This window comes from Urocitellus parryii, chromosome 2 (assembly GCF_045843805.1).
Source record: "Urocitellus parryii isolate mUroPar1 chromosome 2, mUroPar1.hap1, whole genome shotgun sequence".
Classification (NCBI taxonomy): domain Eukaryota; kingdom Metazoa; phylum Chordata; class Mammalia; order Rodentia; family Sciuridae; genus Urocitellus; species Urocitellus parryii.
This window is the reverse complement of record NC_135532.1, coordinates 15,108,730-15,131,454: the sequence shown is the minus strand read 5'-3', so window position 1 is coordinate 15,131,454 and position 22,725 is coordinate 15,108,730. Positions and strand designations below refer to the sequence as shown.

Genomic DNA, 22,725 nt, shown 5'->3' with positions numbered 1-22,725 from the left:
AATATACAAATAAAAAGTGAGAAAAGGAAAACGATGGACACATGATAAATGAATACTACTGATCAGGTGAAAATGGCAAAACAAAACAAACAAAAAAACCAAACCCACCATAATGCAATACATGCAAAGGCAAAAGCTGCAGAACAACCAACCAATGCACAACAGTGGTACAAGTGACTAGGGTGAAAATGCAAAGCAAAAAAGATGATGAGACCTGAATTGACAGAGGTCAACGGCGGAGTGAAGAGAAAAATGAAAATATCAATGAAATGAATGAAGAACTGAAGGGAGCGTGGAGATGGTTAGCCAGGGATGGAAAAACACTGCATGAGACATGGGAACAGGATTGAGTACTCAGTAAAACAACTGGAAATTAATAATTACAAAGGACTGGGAGAAACAGTTTATAAAACAGACAAAGGACACATAGCATAAACAGGACAGAGACTTGTAAAGAGGACAATATAATCAAATTTTTAAAATTTAAAAAATTTTTTTGTTTTTGTTTCCAGAAACAAAAGCCCAAGGGAAACATAGTGATATCCCAGGAAAAACAAATGACCTCCAAAATAAAGAAAGAATCCTTTGAGCACCAAGGGGAAAGACCAAATTATGTCTGTGTGGCTTCAGACTCCTTCACACGAATAAACAATTTTAGAAGACCTCAGACCAGAGATTACAACATATTAAGTCAAACAAAGTGTTCAAATTTTATAACTAGCAAGTTTAAATTAGACAGCAACCAACTATTTCAGACATGTGATAAGTCACATATTCTAGCTCCAATGAACCCTCCTATAGAACACTGTTTTATAGCTTATTACTTATTTTTACTGCTACCCGTAATAAATGTCTCACTTTACATGGGGTTCAGTACACATTCCTGATCTATAAGTACATCCCTATAGATTTCAAGGAGATCCATGAAATATCTAATATAGTTATTTTCCTTCCATTTCACTATTCTCTAATTCATTCCTTAAAAGGCACTGATTGTGATGGACTAATCAAGTGCCAAACCCACTAGTGGGTTACTAGAATCTAAAAAGGGCTACACTAGGGCTGGGGGTGCAACTCAGTGGTATAGCACAGCCTTGCCCAGTAGGTGCAAGGGCCTGGGTTCAATCCCAGCACTGGGTAAAAAGGTTTATAAAAAAAAAAAGACTATACAAGAGCACAAACCCTAGCCAGCCAGCTAAGAGTTGGGGAAAGTAGCATCAATTAAAACAGAGAAGTGAAATACACAGGTCTAAATATATTTTAAAACTATTTAAACAACTAAAGTTTTGTAGTTAAAAAAAACCCTAAAATTTTACAGCATTAGCATTTATTATTAAGCTGATAATTAAAATAATTTCTAAATATTCAGAATTTCTAAAGCTATTCAGAATGCTTTGGACATTTCTTTTGTTATAACCAGCATTTCTTTTGTTATAACCAGGAGGTAAGGGTTTGGCCTCTAGCCTTCTGAAAAGCAAACAAATTTTTGTTATTACTAGATGACATTTCTTTATATCTGTAAAATGCTTATGTTCTTGGAAGCATGTAAATACATACCATCTCATCTGATCCCCGAAGGGTGAAGGGGCCTGGACAGTACTGTCATCCCTGCACTGCAGACTTGTATCCAAGGCCACTGCCTGCTAAGGGCCTCTTTATCTATTTAACCTATTTAATCAGGTCCAGGCTCCTAGGATCCAGGATGCTAGGATGTTCTATCTGGTGATTTCACGAATAGATAAAATGGCACATCCATCCCACAGGGAGAACAAAGGAACTCTGAAAGCTTCAGCTAGGTTTGCTGCACCCAAGAAGAGGATAATGGGCACTGAGCCCCTGTTACATGGTGAATGGTGTGGTGACCCCTCCTCCCAGTGCTGAAGCACTAACCCCACTACCTCAGAATGTGACTGCAATTGAAGACAGGGTCCTTAAAGAGGCGAGTTCATTGAGGTACTTAGGGTGATCCAAGAGACTACAGGAAGAGGAAAGACCATGAGAAGACAGCCATCGACAAGCCAAGGAGAGAGGCCTCAGAAGAAAGTCATCCTGCTGATGATGGCTTTGACCCTGGATTTCCAGCCTCCAGAACTTTGAGAAAAGAAGTCCCCATGCTTAAAGCCAGCTAGCCCACAGGACTTTGTTAGGGTAGCCCAGCAGACTAACACACCCTCCAGCTTTATAGGTCTACAAAGTACTTTTCTCTAGTTTTTCATGGATCATGTCTCTAAAGGCCAATCAAAGAGTGATTCAGCTGGCCTGCACCAACGTTTTCAGAAAAGCAACTATGTGGTCAAGGATACGTGACTTGGAAGTACCTTTACCCAGATGCTGCATTTTCTTTTCAAACCAATGAATTCTAATCTGTGAGAGTGAAAAGCTTGTTGATTTAGACTAATCCCCACGGTGTTAAGAGTTCTGAAGGAAGCGTTGATATTTGATCTTGTACATTTAAAAAGCTGACACTCTGACAGCTTGTTCTCCCAAGAGGACCAAGTGTGTGCAGAAATAACGTCAAGAAGATATTCAATGGGGCTAGGAATCAAGATCTGTATTTCCTTTATCTTTCTGTAGAAGTGACCTGTGCTAGTGACGGGCAGGCCTGAGATCCAAGAGGGATGTTCTGCCTCCGGGGGAGCCTGGGTGACTGGGCCCACCTTGCACACCCAGTGAAATAAGAAGGAGTGTTTTAGACTCGATGCAGAATATAGCGGCTAGAACAGGGCATTGGCCTCACCCAGCAACGTGCCTTCTGCTGACCAACCCATCAGTGCCCTCACGAGGGCCCTTAAACCCACATCCTTGCCAACCAAGTACCATAGGAAAGAACTGCTGTGAAGAGCCAGAGAAATCATTTACAAGGGAACTCTGAAAACTAGGTAAGATAAATTATAGGAACTACATGAAGGTAACTGACCAGTAGTATTGTTGAAGCAGATGAAAGCGAATCAAGAGTTTTCTAATTTTGTGACCTCTGTATACATGTTACACTTGAATTAAAAGGAGGGTTGAAGGAAAACATTTCTCATTTGGTTTCTACTATAAACGAGGGTAACACTGGTCACTCTATTATCTTGGGGCCTTGTTTCCTCATCTTCAAAATAAGGATGATAAACTGTGTTATCTCATGATCTAGATTTACTCCCCAAATTTCATGATCCACCTCTCATTACTCAATGCCTTCATAATAATACATTTTTAAAAAGAGGATTTTGACGTGTACATGGGGGGGGGGGTTTCATCTCTATGATGTGAAATGCTTGAGGAGTCAAAAAACAAGAGGTTTGAGTTTCCTGGCTGCTTTGTGACTAGATTACACAGGGAATCCCAAAGGATTGGTTAGATCTTATGAGGGAAACTTGGACCAGCAGACACTCTAAAAGATGAAAGTCCTCTGGATGATTTGGGACTTTAGAAAAGTCTAGTGCTTCAAGTGCAGCTTCTCACCTCGGGTGTTAGCAGTGTAAGTCTTTATGAAAAGCTCAGTACACAGACAACACCATCTTCCCTGAGCCTATGCCTTGAACCCCAACCTGGCCAACTATTCAGCTAGCTATGTGATCCTGGTGAGTTCCATTCCCTCACTGAGCCCTGTCCTCTTAAACAGTCGTAATGATAGAAGGGGGTCTATCCTAGCACAGTGTGTCAAAATATCACCCTCATCATCAACAGTTCAACACATGCACCAAACACCTCTGTTCTTCTCTATTCTTTGGTTTATATTGCCATGACTAGGGGCATGCCTAACATGTTGTGAGTACCAAGCATAATATTTTGAATATGTAGGCATATATGTCACAGTTTTAAACACAGATGCAAGATTCAAAGAAATATTGGAAGTCATAGATCCTCATTCCTAAACAAGAATAAGAAACAGTGACAGAAGGAAACCTTTGCTACATTTTAGACAAATCACTCATACAAAAGGAAAGTTAGATACTGGAACAGTATTATTCTGTTGTGTTTAAAAGATATTTAACATGATATATAAAACCCAGCAATGTTATTCAGCCAATGGTGTTGAAAGCTTAGGAGATACAGAAAAGAATAAAGATGGAAAAGCTTATCCACGTTCTATGATGCTAAGAGGTGAACAGTTACGACAGGGAGCCTCATCGGGTACCACTGGAAGCCCTTGCCCAACAAGTGGCAAGGAAAGTGGACATTCTCCCCACCTTCCTCCTCCCACCAACACAAAACCACCTTACAGAATTATTCAAAGAATTATGAGCCACTGTGTGACATTGGCTAAGTTCTTAAACCAAAGTGCAACATCCCATCTGTAGAAGGAGCTAGGACTGCATGGCTGTTGTTTTCAGACACCATGTAACCCAAATGTCTTTAGTACTCTGTAAACCTTCAAGCACTATTCAGACTGTAGCTTTGATGGATTTTTGATTTGTCCTGACAACAACGTTATCTTCTAGAAGGTAGAAGTACAAAGTGGTCTTTGGACCCAATCTTGACAAAGAATTAGGAGAAACCCAGGGAGAAAGTGACAGTAGGAGTTTTCTTGACAAATTATAAAACAAAGAATCTTGTTTTATATCTACTTGTTTCCCTGGTAGATCTTTCTAGAACAAATGAACAATATTCCACATTTCCCTTCACACTCCCAAATCTCCTAGATGTACCTTGACAGTATTTGCATGTACCTCCAATGTCCTCAGCACACACATGAATGAAATTCAATGGGTCTGCAAAATGAGTATTGTGTTCTGTGAGATTCAGAACCCTCAGTCTACATGGGGAAAAGGTCCAGTCTAAAACTGTCCCCATCAGGCACACCTGCTTGCACGTGTATGTACATCCCACAGCCCCCAATGCTCCTGTCAAGTCTCCCATGCCGGACTTCAACCTGGGACATGTTGAAGCTTTGTCTCTGGAGGTTTGTAATTGAAAGGGGGCACACAGTGCTTGTTATCAGACCCATGGTGCCAAATTGTGAGGAACGAAGTAGTGAGACAAACTTTAATTACAGCTCCTTGGCACACACTCACCTGTTTTGCTGTTTCAGTGAGGGCAGCGGCTTCTGCCTTGCCCAGCTGCTGCACCATCTTGTAAAATAGGCTCTCTTTATTTTGCAGCAAAACGTACGGCTCATCATATTCTTTCAGTCTTCCTGAATCCAAAACCTGGTAATCAGCAGAAAGAAGTCCATTGAAACACAATGTTTTGCAGCAACATATTATAACTCAGACAATATTTCGGAAAGGGGCAGGAGGAGAATATAGAGAATCTATTTGGGTGGTAGGCCTGGAGGGTGTTTAAACGGTTTGATTACCCTGTTTTACGAAGCAAACAAAGGCCTAACCTGACCTTTTATTATTATAATGTTATAGAAAAGGAAGAAAATGAAAGTTCTAGACTATGATTATAGGCAATCAGCAGTCCTGTGCATTTTATATTCTGCCAAGGGCATCTGGGGTTGTTATTATTAGTTAGTGCTTTTAAAACTGGGTAACTTCTTGATTGAAGAAAATCAAACTCAATTTCTCTAAAACACAAAGTAATGTCAGAAAACCAGACGGCAGTGACCTGACGGCAAATAAGCTGCTGAGCTGGTGTGATACAATCTGAGCAACAGCTGGAAGGGAAGTAAACGCTTGTGGAATTTCCTTAGGGGCCAACACTGTTGTCTGCTGAGAAGGGGGGCTACACCCCTGTTGGTGAGGTTAAGGTGCATTCTGAAGTCACCTCTGGGTGTAGTTTATTATTCTGAGAGCAAAAGACTGGCTAAAAGAGCTGCTACCTAAGCAGCTTTAGCATAATTGCTCTGCACTGAAGAAATCTCTAGAAATCCAATTTTCTCTTTGGATAAGACTAAAGAAGCAATTAAGAAATTGAGCTCGAAATTCCAGTGATCACGGCCACGCAGCACACGGGGACAGCCCAATCTGAATTGCTGAGGGCCTGGAGATCTGTTTTCACAATTATCTTTCCTTGCTTCTGTCTCTCTCTTTCTTCAGCTGCCTGCCTTTTAGCCATCTTATTGCTCATTAATATGTCCACTGGAAATTGAAAGGGAGAGGAGGGGGCTGAAAGGGAGAGGAGGGGGCGCTTAGCTGTGCATTTCTTCTTATTAGTGGCTTTGGTTAATGGCTTCAGAGAGAAGAGAGAGTCTGAGACAATTGGCCCAAATGACGCACCTAGCAAAACCATTCTGATGTTAAGTGGTACTTAGTTCTTCGGTTAGGCCGTGTTTATAGAGTAAATTCATCTAAAGAGAATAGGCAGAAATTCTATGCAGGCACAGGTTGTTTTTCCACATCTAGATATTGCAGTTAATTCTGGCATTTAATCGGAAACATTTATTAAGTCTCACAAAAGGCATTTTCCTGTTAATCTTTTGTTTACTACCGTGAATCACTGCTAAGGGCAGCTTTCTCAAAAGAGTTCAAAAATAATTGAATCTGTCACATCCACATAATAATTAAAATGTCCTATAATTTGGCATGCCAATTTAGATGCCCCGAATGTGTAATTTTACTTAAGCATAGCATTACAGGGCATATTCACTCTTCCTGACGTGGAAGAAAAAAAAATGCAATTTTAAAATACAGATCTCTCCCATGCCAAAGACTAAGTAAACGAGTGAATCTAGTTACTTTACAAAATAGTCAACTTTTCAATTCTGCAAAAGCAATAAGCAAACTTTTATAAAGTGCTAATTCAGAAGTGGGGAGAGTGAGCTCTTCACGATGAAGACAGCACACATTTTTTAATGGAAAGAAGTCTATACTTCTTGTTCCTAATCATCTTCCGACAAAATTTATTCAGGTTTGAGATAATAGTATCCTTTCCATCTTCTCTCAGATGCTGAAAACATATGAATGCTTCTTACAAAACAATTCTCAGAATTGACCATAATCTAAAATGAGATATCCCCAGCCAAAAAACAAAAAACCAAGCTCTCAAACAAAACAAACAAAAAACCAAGAGGATTAATGTCAGGAAGACTATTTTGGTCAAAATATTTGATGCCTTGTGAGCATCAACAGTTTAATGTCCATATTTGTTGGGACGATTTTAAATTTGGGGTATAACAAAACTGTAATGCCTTGTTATAATGCTTGACAATTTACTAAGAGAGAGAGAGAGAGAGAGAGAGAGAGAGAGAGAGAGAGACAGAGAGAGAGAGAGAGAGAGAGAGAATGAATATGCATACATGCACGAGAGCACATATATGCCAGGGACTAAACCCAGGGCCACATACATGCTAAGCACACTCTTGCACCACACCCAAGTCCCAGAACTTGAATTTTAACTTTAGTAAGATAACAGTTTGAGAATGTAAAATACTCTTTAATATGCACTAAAATAAAATACAAGGCTGGGGGTGTAGCTTAGTTCTGGGTTTAATCCCAAACACAAAACAGAAAGCACAGTATCCTCACACGACTGAATTATTATAGCCCCAAACAGATGAATAAACTAGTTTTTGAGAGATGGCATGTTGACATGCCCTGATACGTAAATACAATCTGGCAAAGAATATGGTCCTCATAAGATCAATGAAATCGCCTAATAAAAAGAGCAGTTTTTGAACTTGAAAAGGAAAATAAAAATGGCTATGGGGGTGTACATTCACTGAATTTAAAGCCAACACTGTTAACTCTCAAAATAGGTAAGATAAATAAGTTAGGTAATTAATTTCCTCCCTCCCTTCCTCCCTTCCTCCCTTCCATCCATCCATCCAAAATCAAGTAAGTACCTATTACCAAAGTGCTGTTTTAGAAATGGATTCCCAAGCAAGCAAGGCCTAGTCTGTAACCTCCTTGCAGCTGCAGCTGAAGACTGAGCTGCAGAGAAGCTAAATAGCTTGCCCAGGCAGCACAATCAGCAGGTGGCATAGCTGGGGCCCAAGGCCAGGTGTCAGCCTGCTTTCCCCTCCATGTGAATTCCCAGAGAAAGACACCACTAGTCTACTTACTGTCAAGTAAAATAATCTTAAACATTTAATTTTGGAAGATACTCTTCCATTTGAACAATATATCACATAATTTAAGAAAATACGTCTGTAAACACAAATGTGTCCTCTGTCCACTTTCCACCACAATTTTATTAGATTTATCAAATCCCTTACTGTGTGCTTGATACACACTCACAGAAGGATAAAACCAATTTTATTTAACTTTCAGGACAAATAAAGAAGAAGTCACTCATAGCCAAAACACTTTGGAGGAAAATGTAAGTGACCTTTCATTAATTCCTGAATTTATTTGGTTCACATCTATAGCACACTTACTGCACTTGTGTCATTATACTGGATGGTGTGGAAAGACAGGAAAGTCCCAGCCCTGCCTTTAGGGAGCCTATGCTGATGAGCAGCAAAAAAATACTCAAGAGACTCTACTGCGAGGAGACAAGCAGGAGATGAAGCAGCAGAAAAGGTCCCTAGGGCCAGAGGCTCTACAGAAAAGCCACAGGGAGGAGAAGGCAGCACACGGGGCTGGATAATAAACACGTGGACACACAGACACTGGGGTGGAAGGACAGTGATCATTGCCAGATATTAAAAACATCATGGCCCCGGAAGTCTGGAGGTGGGAAAGTCACCTCCTACAAGGCAAGGGGCTGACAGACATGGCTCCCCTTGGTCACAACTGCATCCCCAGGATGTGGCATTGCCCTTGACAAGCACCGGGCACCCACTGCACATGCGCTGAAGGATAAATACAAAGGAAGCAAAACACACCGTCCATGGTACCTGACCATCCATGGTATGGAGTTGGGGAGGCTGCAGGGTGAGAACAAGGAGGGAAGGAGTCTAGCTGTCATTGGGAGCAGGATAGGCAGGGGGCATGGGGATTATAGGGTTAGAGACAAGGACGTGGAGAACCACACACTTCAAGTTGATGGCCCTGGGCAAGAGAGAAGTAGGGATGAGACAGAACAGGGATGAGGGCAGAGGGTTGAGACTCCATTTATGTTAAATATTAGAAGACAGAAAAGAAGGGATAGTCAATCGCTGAAAGAGTCAACTTGGAATGCACATGGGAAAAAAAAATACCAGGGCTAAAAATTTAGCCTCTTAGCCTTTATATTTACTGATTTGATCAAAGATTCTAGATCTTTCAGAACAAGTAAGCATAAAGCAACTCTGAATTTTCTTTCTGCATAGAAACAGCAGACTTCTCAGTTTTTACCTTAACATTTTTTTTTTTTATCTACAAGAAAAGGCTCCTGAAATCTCATGCTGGGTCCCCATCCTTCCTGTTCAAGTAAACTAAACAAAACTATGCATTAACATTGATGTGGCAGCTACCCTCAGCTCCAGGATGTCTCCAGGAATGCCAACCTCAAATTGCTTGCTGCTCTCTAGTAGGTAAATCAGATGCGTCAGTCAGTTACATAAGCTCAATGAAAATGTGGTTATCAGGCCTACAGATCTGCAGATAGTCCAGGTAGCTGTCCTAGATACAAAAACTAGATGGACTCATTGCAAAATAATTTAATCCACTTTAATGGGCAGGATGCCGTCATGACAGTGGGGTGTGCTCAGGGAGTGGTGAGGGGCAGGACAGGGTCCAGGTAAAGGCTGACCAAGGAAAAGAAAAGCCCTGAGAAGCTTTAAATATGGCAAGAGAAAATAAAAGGGACCCCACTTGGGGACCAACAGAGAGAGGGGAGTTCAGCCCTGTAGAGCTCAGCTTTGGGATTCCAGGGGATAAAGGGGCATCTGGGCAGTCATTGACTTAGAAATTAGCTTCACTGGCAAAAAGGTACCTGTGACTTCTTTTTTACGTGGCACTCGCCTCACTTAGGGAAGGTGGAGGCTAAACCGAGGTGACCTACCTGCCACTCCCCAAAGCTCCTACTGTCCCCTGAAATCCCTCTCTCCTATTTGTTCTCCCAGAGTTTTTGCTTCTACCTTTGAGGTAATTTCTCCCCCCTGGAAACCTGAATCAAATCGTTCAGCACATGTTTGAAAGAACATGTTTTAAAAAATTCTGAAATGTTCTAACCGTGGTCACGTAAGCTTATCAAACAAAGTTCTGTGAAGGTGAAAAACAGAATTTAAATAACATTCAAGTGAGCGGCAACTTGTGCTTTTCCAGGTGGATCCATTACTGAAGTTACTGGTTTTGTTTTCTCCAAGAAAAGAAATGAAAGAAAGATTTAAGTTTGGAAAGATGGCCAAGCCCTGAGAGGGCCCTGTAAGCAGAAAAGCTGCAATCCAAGTTTGTGAGCCATGGTTTGGGTTCTCCATAATCCATTCCCCAAGAATTCCCTCACTGCTGACAGTGATAACATGGAACAGAGGCAACAGCAGTAGCTGCAAATTCTCTTCACCTTTGCTCATCTACCAGGAGAATCCAGAGGGGTAAGGACTGGGATGCGCAGGGCCTGGAGGAAAAGCCTTGCTATTGGCTGGAAAGAAAACAGATTACCAGTAACCTGCGAATCCTGAACACTCCAGGGAGGACGCCGTCTTTGGCGAAGAGACAGTGTGGAGTATTTAGGAGAAAGAAGCTTGCTAATTTGCCTGTCTTGCTCCACTGTTTTGTGGCAACTGAGCGAACGAGGAAGATTAAATTAGCTGCCATAACGACTAAGCCATGTTTAATAAAGTTAAAATTGAGAGAACATCTTTATAAAATAGAATTCTAAGCCTAACCCATTAATGGCGCTTAATGAACCAAAACTGGGTAAATCCCTTTGGAGAGCCAACACATAAACAAAGCTATTAATTAGGTCACAGTTGTTTCCCAACCAGCCTTTTGTTTGATTTACTTATAGTAAACAAAACCATATCCATCCGTCTTTGTGGAGAAGTATTCACCAGTGCAACAAAATGTAATTATTACACCTTAAGCACTTGCAATTACACGACTTTACGATGACAATGCTGTTGGTTATGCCCTTTATTAGCATCCATCACTTCCCTAGCTGCTCCCCAAGTCTGGCCGCTGGCCTCTGGAGCATTAGGTTTTGCGGCTGATTGACTTGTCTTTATGTCCTTGATGCATTCAGAATAACAGAACAGAGGTTGATTGTTTTCTAGAAAGGGAATAGGTATTTCTAAAGCAAGCAAGAAAAATTTCTTTGAAAATCAAAGGTTTAAAATTATTGGCTGCCGTAGTTTCAATCTTGAATGTCCTCCCAAAGTACAGGTGTTGAAGGTTTGGTACCCAGGGTGGGTGTTATTGGGAGGTGGTGGAACCTTTAACAGGTGGGGCCTAATGGGAGGCCTTTAGATGATTGGGGGTGTGCCTTTAAAAGGTCTGTGAGACTCCAGCCACTGCCTTGCTCTTTTGCTGGTCATGTGGTGAGCACTCCTGTTCCATCACACATTCCCACCATGGCGTGCTGCCTTACCACAGGCCCAAATGATCATAGACTGAAACCTCCAAAACTATAAGCCAAAATAAACCTTTTCTCTTTATAAGCTGATTATCTCATGGTGATAGAAACCTGACTGGCATACTGGTGTTCTGTTCAACTGAAAGCCAACTGATAAACAAGCTCTGGAATATAACAGAAGGTTTCACTCTGAGGTGCATGGAGCACAAAGGCCAACTCTCCATCTGTAAAAGTACGGAATGAATGTCTGTTAGGTTCCCTTAGGTCAAATCCTTCCATTCCCTGTAAAAAAGCCACCAATAGCAACCAGTTTAACTGACCACATTGACATTTCCTGGTAGGACCTCAGGTGACACTGCTGATGATCTGGTGGCAAGGGAACCCTAAATTGTGATCTTCTCAACACTGGCGCTAGAAGACGGAGGCCTACACATAAACAAAGCTATCTTGGGTCACAAAACAAAGCTGTTAATCAGCTCATGGTGAAAAATGTAGGGTCATCTCAGTGGGTTGCACATGCTCAAAGAGAACCCATGTCTAAGCTGACCTGTCCCAGGGTCTTCCCCATCATAGAAACCAGCACTGACTCCTCTCTCTGCCACATTCAACCCATCACAGCCCTATTTTGCTATTTACCCCATATCCATTCATTTCACCATCTCCACTGCTAATACCTTAGTCAAAATCACCCACATCCAGAGGGGAAGAGAGGGCACAACTGACAGATGAGGGAGAACACTCATCTGAGAAACTGACACACAAGCAGTGTGGCTACACCTATTATGGAAAGAAGGTGGGCAGAGTGGGAGGGCGCTGGAAAGGGAGGGAGGGGCCAGACCACACATTGCTTCATAATCACGTTAAGGATTTAGAGAGACATGAGGTTCTTACCAGGAGACAGTACCAAGTAAAGAGAGACATGAGGTTCTTACCAGGAGACAGTAGCAAGTAAACTGTTCAACACATGGATACCTTTTTATACTGTCAACAAAGCTACTAGTTAAAGGAAATGCATCAACCAGACCTTCAACCCTGTGGTCAAATGCCTTGACAAGATTTAGGAAGATCAGCTGACAATTCGGTCAGATTCTGTCCTTCCTTGCTATTCCCTAACCAGTCAGGATGCCATCTGCCTCAGGCAGCTTTCTTGAGCCTGTAGAAACCAGGTTAAAGTGGATTCTAGGTTTCTTTTATCCCTTGAGGCCAATCTCTGAGTAGCAAACTCACTTCACTTAACTTGTTGCCCCTGAGTGTGTTCTGTCTCCCTGGATGTTAGCATAGGTAATACTGCAGCCCAGGATGTACCTGGAAGTGTTTGGATTCCTGTGCCTGGTGGTTGGCATGGTGATGATCTCTGCTCTCCTCTGTGCGGTGGGAGTCCTTCCTTGGGATTAGTGGACATGCTTCACAGAAAGGTTATTTTCCTATTTACCTTTTTAGACCACAATTCCAGGAAGGCAAAAAGAAAGACAATGCCAAACAGTGTTTCTGGAATCAATGAGCATCTTAGAATGGCACACAATCACCCCCAGAAGTCTGCTGGAGCAGCCCAAGTCCTACTGCCAATCTGCAGTCAAGAAAACGAGCCCCACTGCTTAAGTCTAAAACATCCTCTAGTTTGGGGCTGCCCCACTCTTGTTGGACAGCTGAGCAGAGCTCACTTCTGAACATGTCCTGCTCTGGGGAGTAGCCTGTTTCAATGCTGACAACTGAGTATTTTATTAATTGTCCCCACTAGTGATCCCCTCTGACAATTCGTGTGAGGTAGGGTGGGGGGGATATCCCCAAACTTCCCAAGACATCTAAAGAGCCAGCTCCATTATTATTGGAATAGAGGAGCTTGAATATCGCCAATGGTTAACAAATTTTAGTCTGGATCACCCAATCACAGTGTAAACTCAATCTGGGACTTCGCATATACCCCATGTGGGCTTCTTGAATCCATCAGAGCATCACTGGATTCTAGATGGAGGTGACGGGTAGGGTCCACAGATAACGAAAATCATGGGCTGGGAGCTGGCCTGGAAAATGGCCAGGAGCTGCTCTGAAAAAACTAAAACTTGCTTTCCTGGCCAGGTATGTTGGTACACGCCTGTAATCACCTGTAATCCCAGCAGCTCAGGAGGCAGAGGCAGGAGGATCGTAAGTTCAAAACTAGCCTCAGCAAAAGAGAGATGCTAAGCAACTCATTGAGACCCTGTCTCTAAACTAAATACAGAATAGGGATGGAGATGTGCCCCTGGTACCCTAAACAAACAAACACCTGGCTTTCCTTTGGGCTTACTGGAAGCCACAGGCATTTCCTTTGAGGGCTGCTTTCCTCCTCACTTTATGAGTCACGTCATAAGACTTATAAGGAATAGGCAGCAACAGGAAAGGACAAAGAGAAGACAGGAAAGAGAGAGAGAGAAGGAAAAGGGAGGGAATATGGAAGGAGAGATTGAATCAGGAAGAGCTAATCAAACCTGAGAGAAGATGCTAGAGACCCAGCTGGGAGACTGCCATGTGTGCAGCCCCCGGGGCCGCCATGGGGAGACTCGCTGGCTACCCCCTACAATCCCTGAGCCCCAGATCTGCCGTTCTTCACCCTGACCTGTGATGCTGGGGCACACCCCATTCATAGGCTCTTTGGCCCAATGCCTCTGCTAGGTCCTGCCAGTAGGGGCACTACAGGGAGACCAAGGTGGGACATAGGTATTAACCTCCGGCTGCTCCAGCTCCTGCTAGCACCACCCTGGCCTCCAGCCTCCACGTACTTTAGCACATCTGGAATCAGCCTCATGGTGCTTCCTCACAAACAGCGCCCCCAGCTGGACAGTGGGCCCTCCTCAGAGAACTGAGCACCAACAGTTGAGCAGCCCTCCTCTGATCTCCTGGGACTGAGATCTGTCCAAGCTACCTCCTAAGTATACCTCCCCAGTGTTTCTCTTCATGCTCCCAGTCCTCTGATTCCTAGGTAACAAGTTTCCTATATTAAATCCTCTGTGGAAACTGCTTTTCTGATTAGGCTGTTTTAAAATATTATTTTTTAATTGGCAAATCATATTTGTTTTACTTGTACGTAATACACACAGTGATAACATACACACAGTGATAACATACACACGTGATGTGGAACGACTGAATCAAACTAGTTAGCACAACCATCATCTCAGTGGTGAGACACTTGAAATTAATTTACTCTTAGTTATTTTGAAGTGTACAACATGTTAGGATTGATCATAGTTATCCTGCTCAAAATTTTGTACTTTGTGGGAAACTTCGTACTCCCCACGCCCCGTCTCTGGTAAAGTCCAACCTTCTAAGATTCTACAGATGAGGGAGATCATGGTAGTATTTGTCTTTCTGTGCCTGGCTTCTTTCACTCAGCATAATGTCATCTAGGAATATTGGCTTTTCTCCAAAGACATAATCTTCCATTTTAAGGCTGAATAGTATTCCACTGAGTATAAATATCAGTTTCCTTACTCACTTATCCACTGATGGAGACATAGGTGGCTCTATACCTTGGCTACTGTGAATCAGGCTACACTGAACCTGGGCAGGTAAATACACCTTAGAAATACTGATTTTATTTCCTTTGGACATACACCCAGAAGTGAAATCGTTCGATCCTACGGAGAAACCAACTTACTGTTTTCCATGATGGCTGTGCTAATTTACATTCCCACCAAGAGTGTACAAAATGTTTTGCTGAAAATGTTCTTCTCTAGATCGTCTCACACACCCATTTCTGACAGACCACCTTATGAATGTCCAAACAGTTGAGAAACTGGAACCTTAGCCAACAACTTCCCAGCATTATAAATGAAAGGTTGATTTTTTTTTTTCTTTTTTGAAAAGCTAAACAACCGTGACACAGAGAAAAACGATACTATCCCACCCCACTCTAGTAACTCTAGTATGAACTTTAGCATCATCAGCCATCTCTTACATTTGGAGTATTTTCATTAGTTGGCCATCTAAAAGAAAAATGGCAACTCAAATAAATTTTTAATATAAAAATAGGCAAAGAGATGTACTGGCAATATTCCTTAATAGCAATGAATGTGTAATTAGATACTTGAGCTATTGTCAAGAGTGAGAGGAAAGATTATCAGAGTAACTTATTGGGGGACTTCTGTCAACTTTTAACATAAGGGATAAATTGAAAAAAATTAACATACATAGAAGCTTCTGGAATTCCACAGGGGAAGGACTCACCATTATCCTGTCACTGTCAATAATGGTGTTCAGCCTGTGCGCAATGGTGAGCACTGTACACTGTGCAAACTTCTCCCGGATTTTTTTCTGTATTAACTCATCAGTTCTGGAATGAAAGAAGGTAAATTTGATTCAGTCCAGATGGGAAAAGTAGACTTATGACTTAAAAAGATCATACAGTATTTTTAATAATGTTTAAACAATCAACATTGTAAGACATTCATAAAACAATGGAAAACACGTTCCCTTCTAAACTGTTTGAAACTATCAAAAGTGAAATTCAGGAATGAGTTTGCACAAGGTACCTGATCCATGTTGAGGACCCCTTATCTGAAATGCTTAGAACCCAAAGCATCAGGGATTCTGGATTTTTGGAACATGTGCATATATAAAATGAGATACATAGCCTAAAAGGTAACTTTGTACAATATTTTTAATAACTCTGGCATGAAATAAAGTTTATGTATTACAGTGAAAGGGTCTACCCCGCCCCCCCAGGCACAATGAATAAACCATGTATTATGTGCCTGATTTGAGTACGACCTGTCACATGAGCTCAGGTGTGAAACTTTTCACTTGTGTTTGTCACATCAGCACTCAGAAAGTTTTGGATGTTGAAGCATTTCAGATTTTTTTTTTTTAAATTAGAATGCTCCACCTGTAACATCATCTGCACTGTAAAACACATCCTTTCTTCCTGTTTTCCAGAATAAACATTATCAAGATTCATTTTGGGAGGTACACAGAGAACTTAGAAACATTTCTCAGCATCATCGCACGCTTCTCATTTACCACATTTAAAATCCATATTCATCACTGTTCACATCCTTCACCCATCAGTTGAAAGAAAGAAATTCATATTTGCTATTACGTCGACTTGAACTCCATACCGTGGGTCCACATTTGCGGTGGCTTCATCAATAATCAATATCCGATTTTTCTTCAAAATTGCCCTGGCAAGGCACACCAACTGTCTCTGTCCAACACTAAAATTGGATCCTGATTCGGCCAATTCAGTATCCATTTTACCAGGAAGATCTTCAATGGTTTCTTTAAGCTGTACCTGTAGATACAGACAGAAGAATGACATTTTCCTAAACAAATTACCACTGAAGCAGGCGAGCCTCTCGGACATTAGAGCTTTGAAGCTCCTTTTCTCAGAAGGCATGTCTTAAGTGTATAGCCTTGGGATGGTGAGAGGTGTATCCAGTCGGCATTCATTAGAAAGATGGCTGAGTCAACTCAGAACAGAACCTGTCTAACTTACAGAGAACAAACCTAAGGGGAACCACTTGCTTCTCGGTCACCATGGATAAGCACTATTTGCGCTGGGTCACCTGCTGGTGCAAACTTCACTTTAAAAATGTACTATGTGCTAAATAAAATTATTCTCCAGGTAAAATGTAGCACAATGAAAATGTCCCTCCTTAGATTTTAGCTTAAAGGTAAGTGCTCCTTATCTTTTATGGACAAAAACAGAATAACGGTTGGCTAAGGGCTGGAGGGCTGACTACAAACGAACACACAAGGGAACTTTTGGGGTGACAGAAACGTTCCAAAACTGAAATTCTATGATGGTTGCAGAGCTCTAAAAATTTACCAAAACCACTGAATCATGCTAATAAAGGGAGCATGTTCTGGTATGTAAATTACACCTCAATGAAACTGGTGCAAAGAAACGATCTCTGGGCCCCCATCACCTGAATCTCCTCCTGCCACGCGACATTCATGGAGACCTCCCAGGAAGCCTAGGGATTCTCATAAATCAAGTTCTTTCTCCCAACATACAGAATGTCTCTCTAGAATAAGTAAAACAGATCTTACAGTGGAGTCTAGGCATAGGACTCAGTACACAAAAAGGAAACTAGAAATACAAAGTCACTGCAGGAACTATGGTTCTCTGAAGAATACTCCTTAGGTACTTCACTATTGTGGAATATTTTAATCACCTGGAAATTTTTTTTTTAAAAATCAAAGACTAGGACACTGCAGGTCAGAGTCAGGAGAGGCTATTCTGGAGATGGTTCATTAATAAGTTTAAATCCTGAATAGCTAAACCTGTTTCATGCATCGGCTTTGGTCTTACAGAGGCACTGCAGAGAAGGCAAACCCACAAACGACAGAACACAGCATGACACCTTCTTACCCCCAGACTATGGAGTGTTCGTACCAATCATCTTTGCAAAACTGTAATTGTAAGGTGATGTGAGACGATGATGGGTGGGAGTTGTGTTCACTGAATATTTTTTAATGAAACTTTATAGAAGGAAAGCCCAACTCAAGGCTATACTTAAGAGATACTGAGAGACAAAGGGTCAATACACTTCACTTGAAGAAATCAGCAGGTTGGTGAGTGATGGCCATGGAGCAGGTACGATGACATTGTCAAAAACGAAAACACCAAAGGCAACGCTTCTCAAAATGCTGAAGCACTTTTATGAATGTGCTCGAGTTGTGTTCATGATGGACAGCTAGACGCAAAAAATGGGAATTCTGAGTTAAGATTAAATATAGTACTGGTTCTTGTTACCAGCGTGAGAGACAGGGAAACACAGAAAATCTCAAGTGTAAGATTTGGACTGTGGTGCAAGGCCCTATACTGAAAATGAGAGCAGAAGGTGCCAGCTAGGATAAGTCCCCTCCATTACAAGGAAGAGAAGCTACCAGACGTGGTTCTCATGGGAGATTCCTAGATCTGCACTCCATACTGCCACTGATCAAAGGTTACTGGTGGCCGCTGTCCCTTTTAAGTGGCCTTTAGGAACCCTGGTACATGCATTCTTCTCAAGACCAACAGCCAGACTTGGGAGAAATAATCTCTTCGCCTTCCCTGACTAAGGTGACATCTGGTCACTTACTGAATTTTTACTTTCCTAAAGGTTTCAATGTCAACCTGAAGAGGAATAAGGGTTTTGAGGTGAAGGACAATGAATGTGTCTTCCAGAAAACAATGTCTTCTGGGACGGTTGTCATCAATGGATCAGGGACAGTGGGGAAAAAATGATGTGAATATGAAGGTACTCTGCAGTGCTACTGTATGTTCAAGTTATGATTAGGTATTAGAAGAGAGGGAAGAACCATGGAGGCAGAAAATGTATCTGACAATGGAATTACATCAGTAATGAATTTCTTGAGTGAGATGAGTGTCAAGTTATGTAGGAGAATGGGGTTACAAATTCAAGGGGGAAATCGCAACTTAACGAATATATCTGCAATTTATCTTTGAATGGTTCAGCCAGATAAAGACAGACAGTACCAGATAGGAAGCAGATGTAGTAAAATACTAACATCTGGGGAATCTACGCAAAGGGTATGTGTGCTCCTCATACTCTTCCACCAACCTTTCTGTGAGTGAAAATTCTAAATAAAAAAACGAGCCTTTGAAGGCAGACAGCCTCGGCTTGAGTCCTGCCTGGCTCTTATCTTCATAACCTGCAAATGAGACATGACATTACTAGAATCAACATGTAGGTCTCCCAACACTGTGAAGTATAACATGACTTCGTATGTGTAAGTGCCTTGTGCCTGACATGAGGTGAAAGGTCAATAGACATCGTGCCAGCCATCTCTCCTGATATTCTGTTTTATTTTGCTTCACTGCATCTATAAGTAGCTAACTTTGTATCATACATGCACTGGCTTATTTTCTACATTCACAAGAATTTAAGCTCCAGGGGTAGTTGGGAGGGGGGAGGTTCTTTGCCTTCATGACTAGTACAGAAGCTTCAAGATCCACATGGAATGTGCTCTCAACCAATATCTGTTGAATGTATGAATGAAGCCACAAGCACATCTCAAGACATGTCCATTCCTATTAATTAGAAAATAAATCCACATAGACATGTACTTTATTATATGAAATGTCACGTTATTATTAGATATTGTTGTAAAGGAAATTTATTTCTTATAAAAATTAGCTGGCCCCAGGATATCATAGTAGTATATAAAATGTGCAAAACATTTTTAAAAAATTATTTATTTCTGGAAAACTGATCAAATAACATGGTATTCTAAACTATGGATATATAACAGTTCGAATACTTTTAAGCTTGGAAAAATAGCACCAAAAAAAACCCACTGAAAATACACTGAACTTATAAGACACCCCCAGAACCATTGTCACGCATGCTGTCACCCACTGTGTGCACTGTATCTCCTGGGCACTAGTGACCCTCAAAGGAGATTGATGTGGATGTCAGGGTCTGTTCCTGGGACTTTTTTAACGTCATACAAGAAAAGCTGATACGGGATGGGAAGAGAAGAGGGACTAAAATTTGATCAACAGATGGAGATGAGCTTTTGACTAGAAATCAAGCAGTGGGAAATGGGGTGAGGGGAGCCCTTGACTGAAGTCCCTGGCCCAGGGACTGCAGAGTGTGGAGGAAGGTTGGCTCCTAGGTGTGTGCATGGCTGATGTTCAGGTTTCTGTATCTCGGTTTCCTGTCTAACGAGATGTACTTTTATCCTAATAGAGATACCATCAATGTTTAACATAACTAGATGATTTCTCTGCCATTCTGACAAGACAAACCCTCTTAATGATCCACCCCAATATTAAAGTTGTTTTATAACAGAGGTAACATGCTTCTCATTCATTTTCGGAGTTTATCTGCTGGGATCCCTTGACCATTTTTAATACACTGCTTCCATCTCTGGTTTTAATTTCTATTTATGCAGCTTCTGCTGCTTCTTAGATGCCCATGTTGGCACGAATTCCAATAAGATATCTTCAGTTCACAGCTATTTTTTTAGTATTTAAGGCAACTTTCAGTATATTTAGAAAAATAACCAAGAAGAAATGAGCAATGTTCCAAGGACTCTCCTACCTCTGTTACTTCACTCTCCAAGGGAGAAGGGGAGCAAGAAATAAGAGAAATCTTTTTCTCTGTTTCATCTTTTCTTTTTTACTTTAAGTTATTAGAGAGGTAACAACTGAAGTGTTCGCTTAAGCATTCTCATTTGCCTACACTGTGGGTTTGGGTTTCCATTTCCAGCTGGTATCACTCATAAACTGACTGATCAGGGTTTTCAGTCCAAGCTTCCTGTTTGTTTTGCTTTTTGGTGCTGGGGATTGAGCTCAGCGCCTACACATGCTCAGCAGCTCTACCACTGAGCCACACCTCAGCCAGGCTCTTAGTCCACTTGAATGGGAGCTACCAATGGGACCAGGCCTCCTACCTGCTGAAGAGCAGGCTGGGTCTTGCTGCTCTGGTTTGGACATAGTGGGAAGAAGAAAGCTGTGGAGATACACAGAGTATGATACAAAAATCCAGAGGAACTTCCAAGACACTGGAATCATGGTGTGAAATCCTCTGCATGAAATTTTCCCAAACACACATGTACCATCATGTTTACATGATCCAAGGGGGTACAGCTGTGAATCCATTGTCAGAAGACCCTGAGATTATAAGGATAACAGGGTAAGAAGCTCTGACTTATCAGAATGACCCCAACCTCGATAAGCTTGTGGTCATGAAACTCTAATTAATTCCATGAAAAATTCACAGGGCTTCACCTGCTATCAGATCTAGACCTTTTACCCCAACCAGATGATGAAAGTACACTAGAAAAAACTGGAAAATGCAGAAAAAAAATTTAAATCACTCATTTTAAAAATAATCCTAAATAAGCAATGTGATTAGCTTGGTGACAACATTTCTAAGGTGCAGGTTTCAGATTACATGCATGATTAAGAATAGGTGGAACCAAACTGCAGATATAATACTATGTTGTAATTTTTTGAAAATCTACCAAATCTTTGATTTAAAAAATAGTATACACTGTGACAAGGAATTCTTAGAGAAAGACAATGATGAGTGATTTCTTATTTCTTAAGATTTCACTAAAGCATGAGGTCAATTCCAGAAAGAATACACAGATCCACTTGGAAGGCAGGTCTGTCAAGGTGCATGTCAATATGCCCATGTTATTCCCATTTATAGGAAGCTCTAAATGCAGTTTAAATAAAGGTAGACCTCAGTATTATCTGCCTCTTTTCATTGTCAGAATTCTGAGAGGCTACTAAATTGTATTTTAATGAAATAAGTGTAAGTTACAGTCAAGTTCACAGATGGCTTTGGATTGAGATGTCTCCCAGGTAGCATTTCTTCACTGTCCATGTAACAATGTGTTTCTAAAGTAATTTTGCTATCTGAGAATCTGTAAAGAGCAATATCAAACTGTGAAGTAAACAGAAAAATAATTAGTAATTCCTGTTCTCTTAGGGTATGTCACAATATCACTGTTAAGTGTGTCCTGGGAATTCAAGAGCAGGTGATTGTCTTATGTTTCTCTACCATCTCTGATGGGTAATGGGTAATGTCCTCCTCGCTCTTCTCTCCTACAATTTCACTACAGAAACACTCACACACTTAAATGAAACCACAGGCCAACTGTTTCTCAAGTAGGAGATGATGAAGTAATCAACCCAATTTAGGACAATAAAATCCCCATGGTTGATGGAAAGCAGGATGGATGTGTAAAGGCTTGGCACTGACATGTCTTCAGGAGCAAGAATTACTGGCAGGAAGTTGTCAGGCCTCTAAGTCTGCTTGCTCTTCGGCAGAACCTATCTTTAAATTAAAGATTTCAGAGCTAACCCCAGAAGGGTGACAAGGACAAACACACCAACCAAAACAATAACAACAAAGAGGAAATTATCGCTGAAATTATGTTTTTTTTATTAAACCATACTTCTCTGAAATGAAGATCAACCATTCAATACATATTAATTAAATGCTTAATTTTGAAAACTAAGCATTTATTTAGATGAACACTAAGCTAGGTCCTAGGAGGGATTAGAAGTCAAAGATATGGTTTCTGCCATTAAGTAGCTTAGAATTAATTTGTAGAACTAGGGTGAACATGCAAAGTAATTACTGTTAAAATACACAAACCAACAACACCCTTAACAGTTCGAATCCTTTCCCCGTGAAGGCAAGGAAATTTAAGCAAGTAGTTTACAGTGAGCCCCTAATCAAATAATAGAAAACCCACTAGAAACGAAGGCATCAGTATAAAACCTTAGCAAAGGCTTCAGGGTTCTGTCAATTGAAGTCACTCTTCAGTATTAAAATGACATGTTGGCCAATAAATTATTATTATCACATTCTATGTGTATAACTTACCTTTATAAACACTTTCCTCAAAAACTTCAAACAATTTCCTAAGTATGATCTCATCTATCTTTCAGGTAATACTGAAAACCTATTGCTT

The 22,725-nt window shown here is 41.1% G+C and overlaps 1 protein-coding gene across 2 annotated transcripts in view; it reads right to left on the bottom strand.

Moving 5' to 3' along the window:
• The window catches only part of Abcc4 (ATP binding cassette subfamily C member 4 (PEL blood group)), a 230,178-nt gene that overhangs the window by 4,953 nt on the left and 202,500 nt on the right, over positions 1–22,725 (bottom strand). For both annotated transcript variants that reach the window (XM_026399756.2, XM_026399766.2), the window contains 3 exons: positions 16,401–16,573; positions 15,511–15,616; positions 5,001–5,135 (listed from right to left, as the gene is read on the bottom strand). In XM_026399756.2, the coding sequence (XP_026255541.2) occupies positions 5,001–5,135; positions 15,511–15,616; positions 16,401–16,573 (414 nt within the window). The remainder of the gene's footprint in view (positions 1–5,000; positions 5,136–15,510; positions 15,617–16,400; positions 16,574–22,725) is intronic.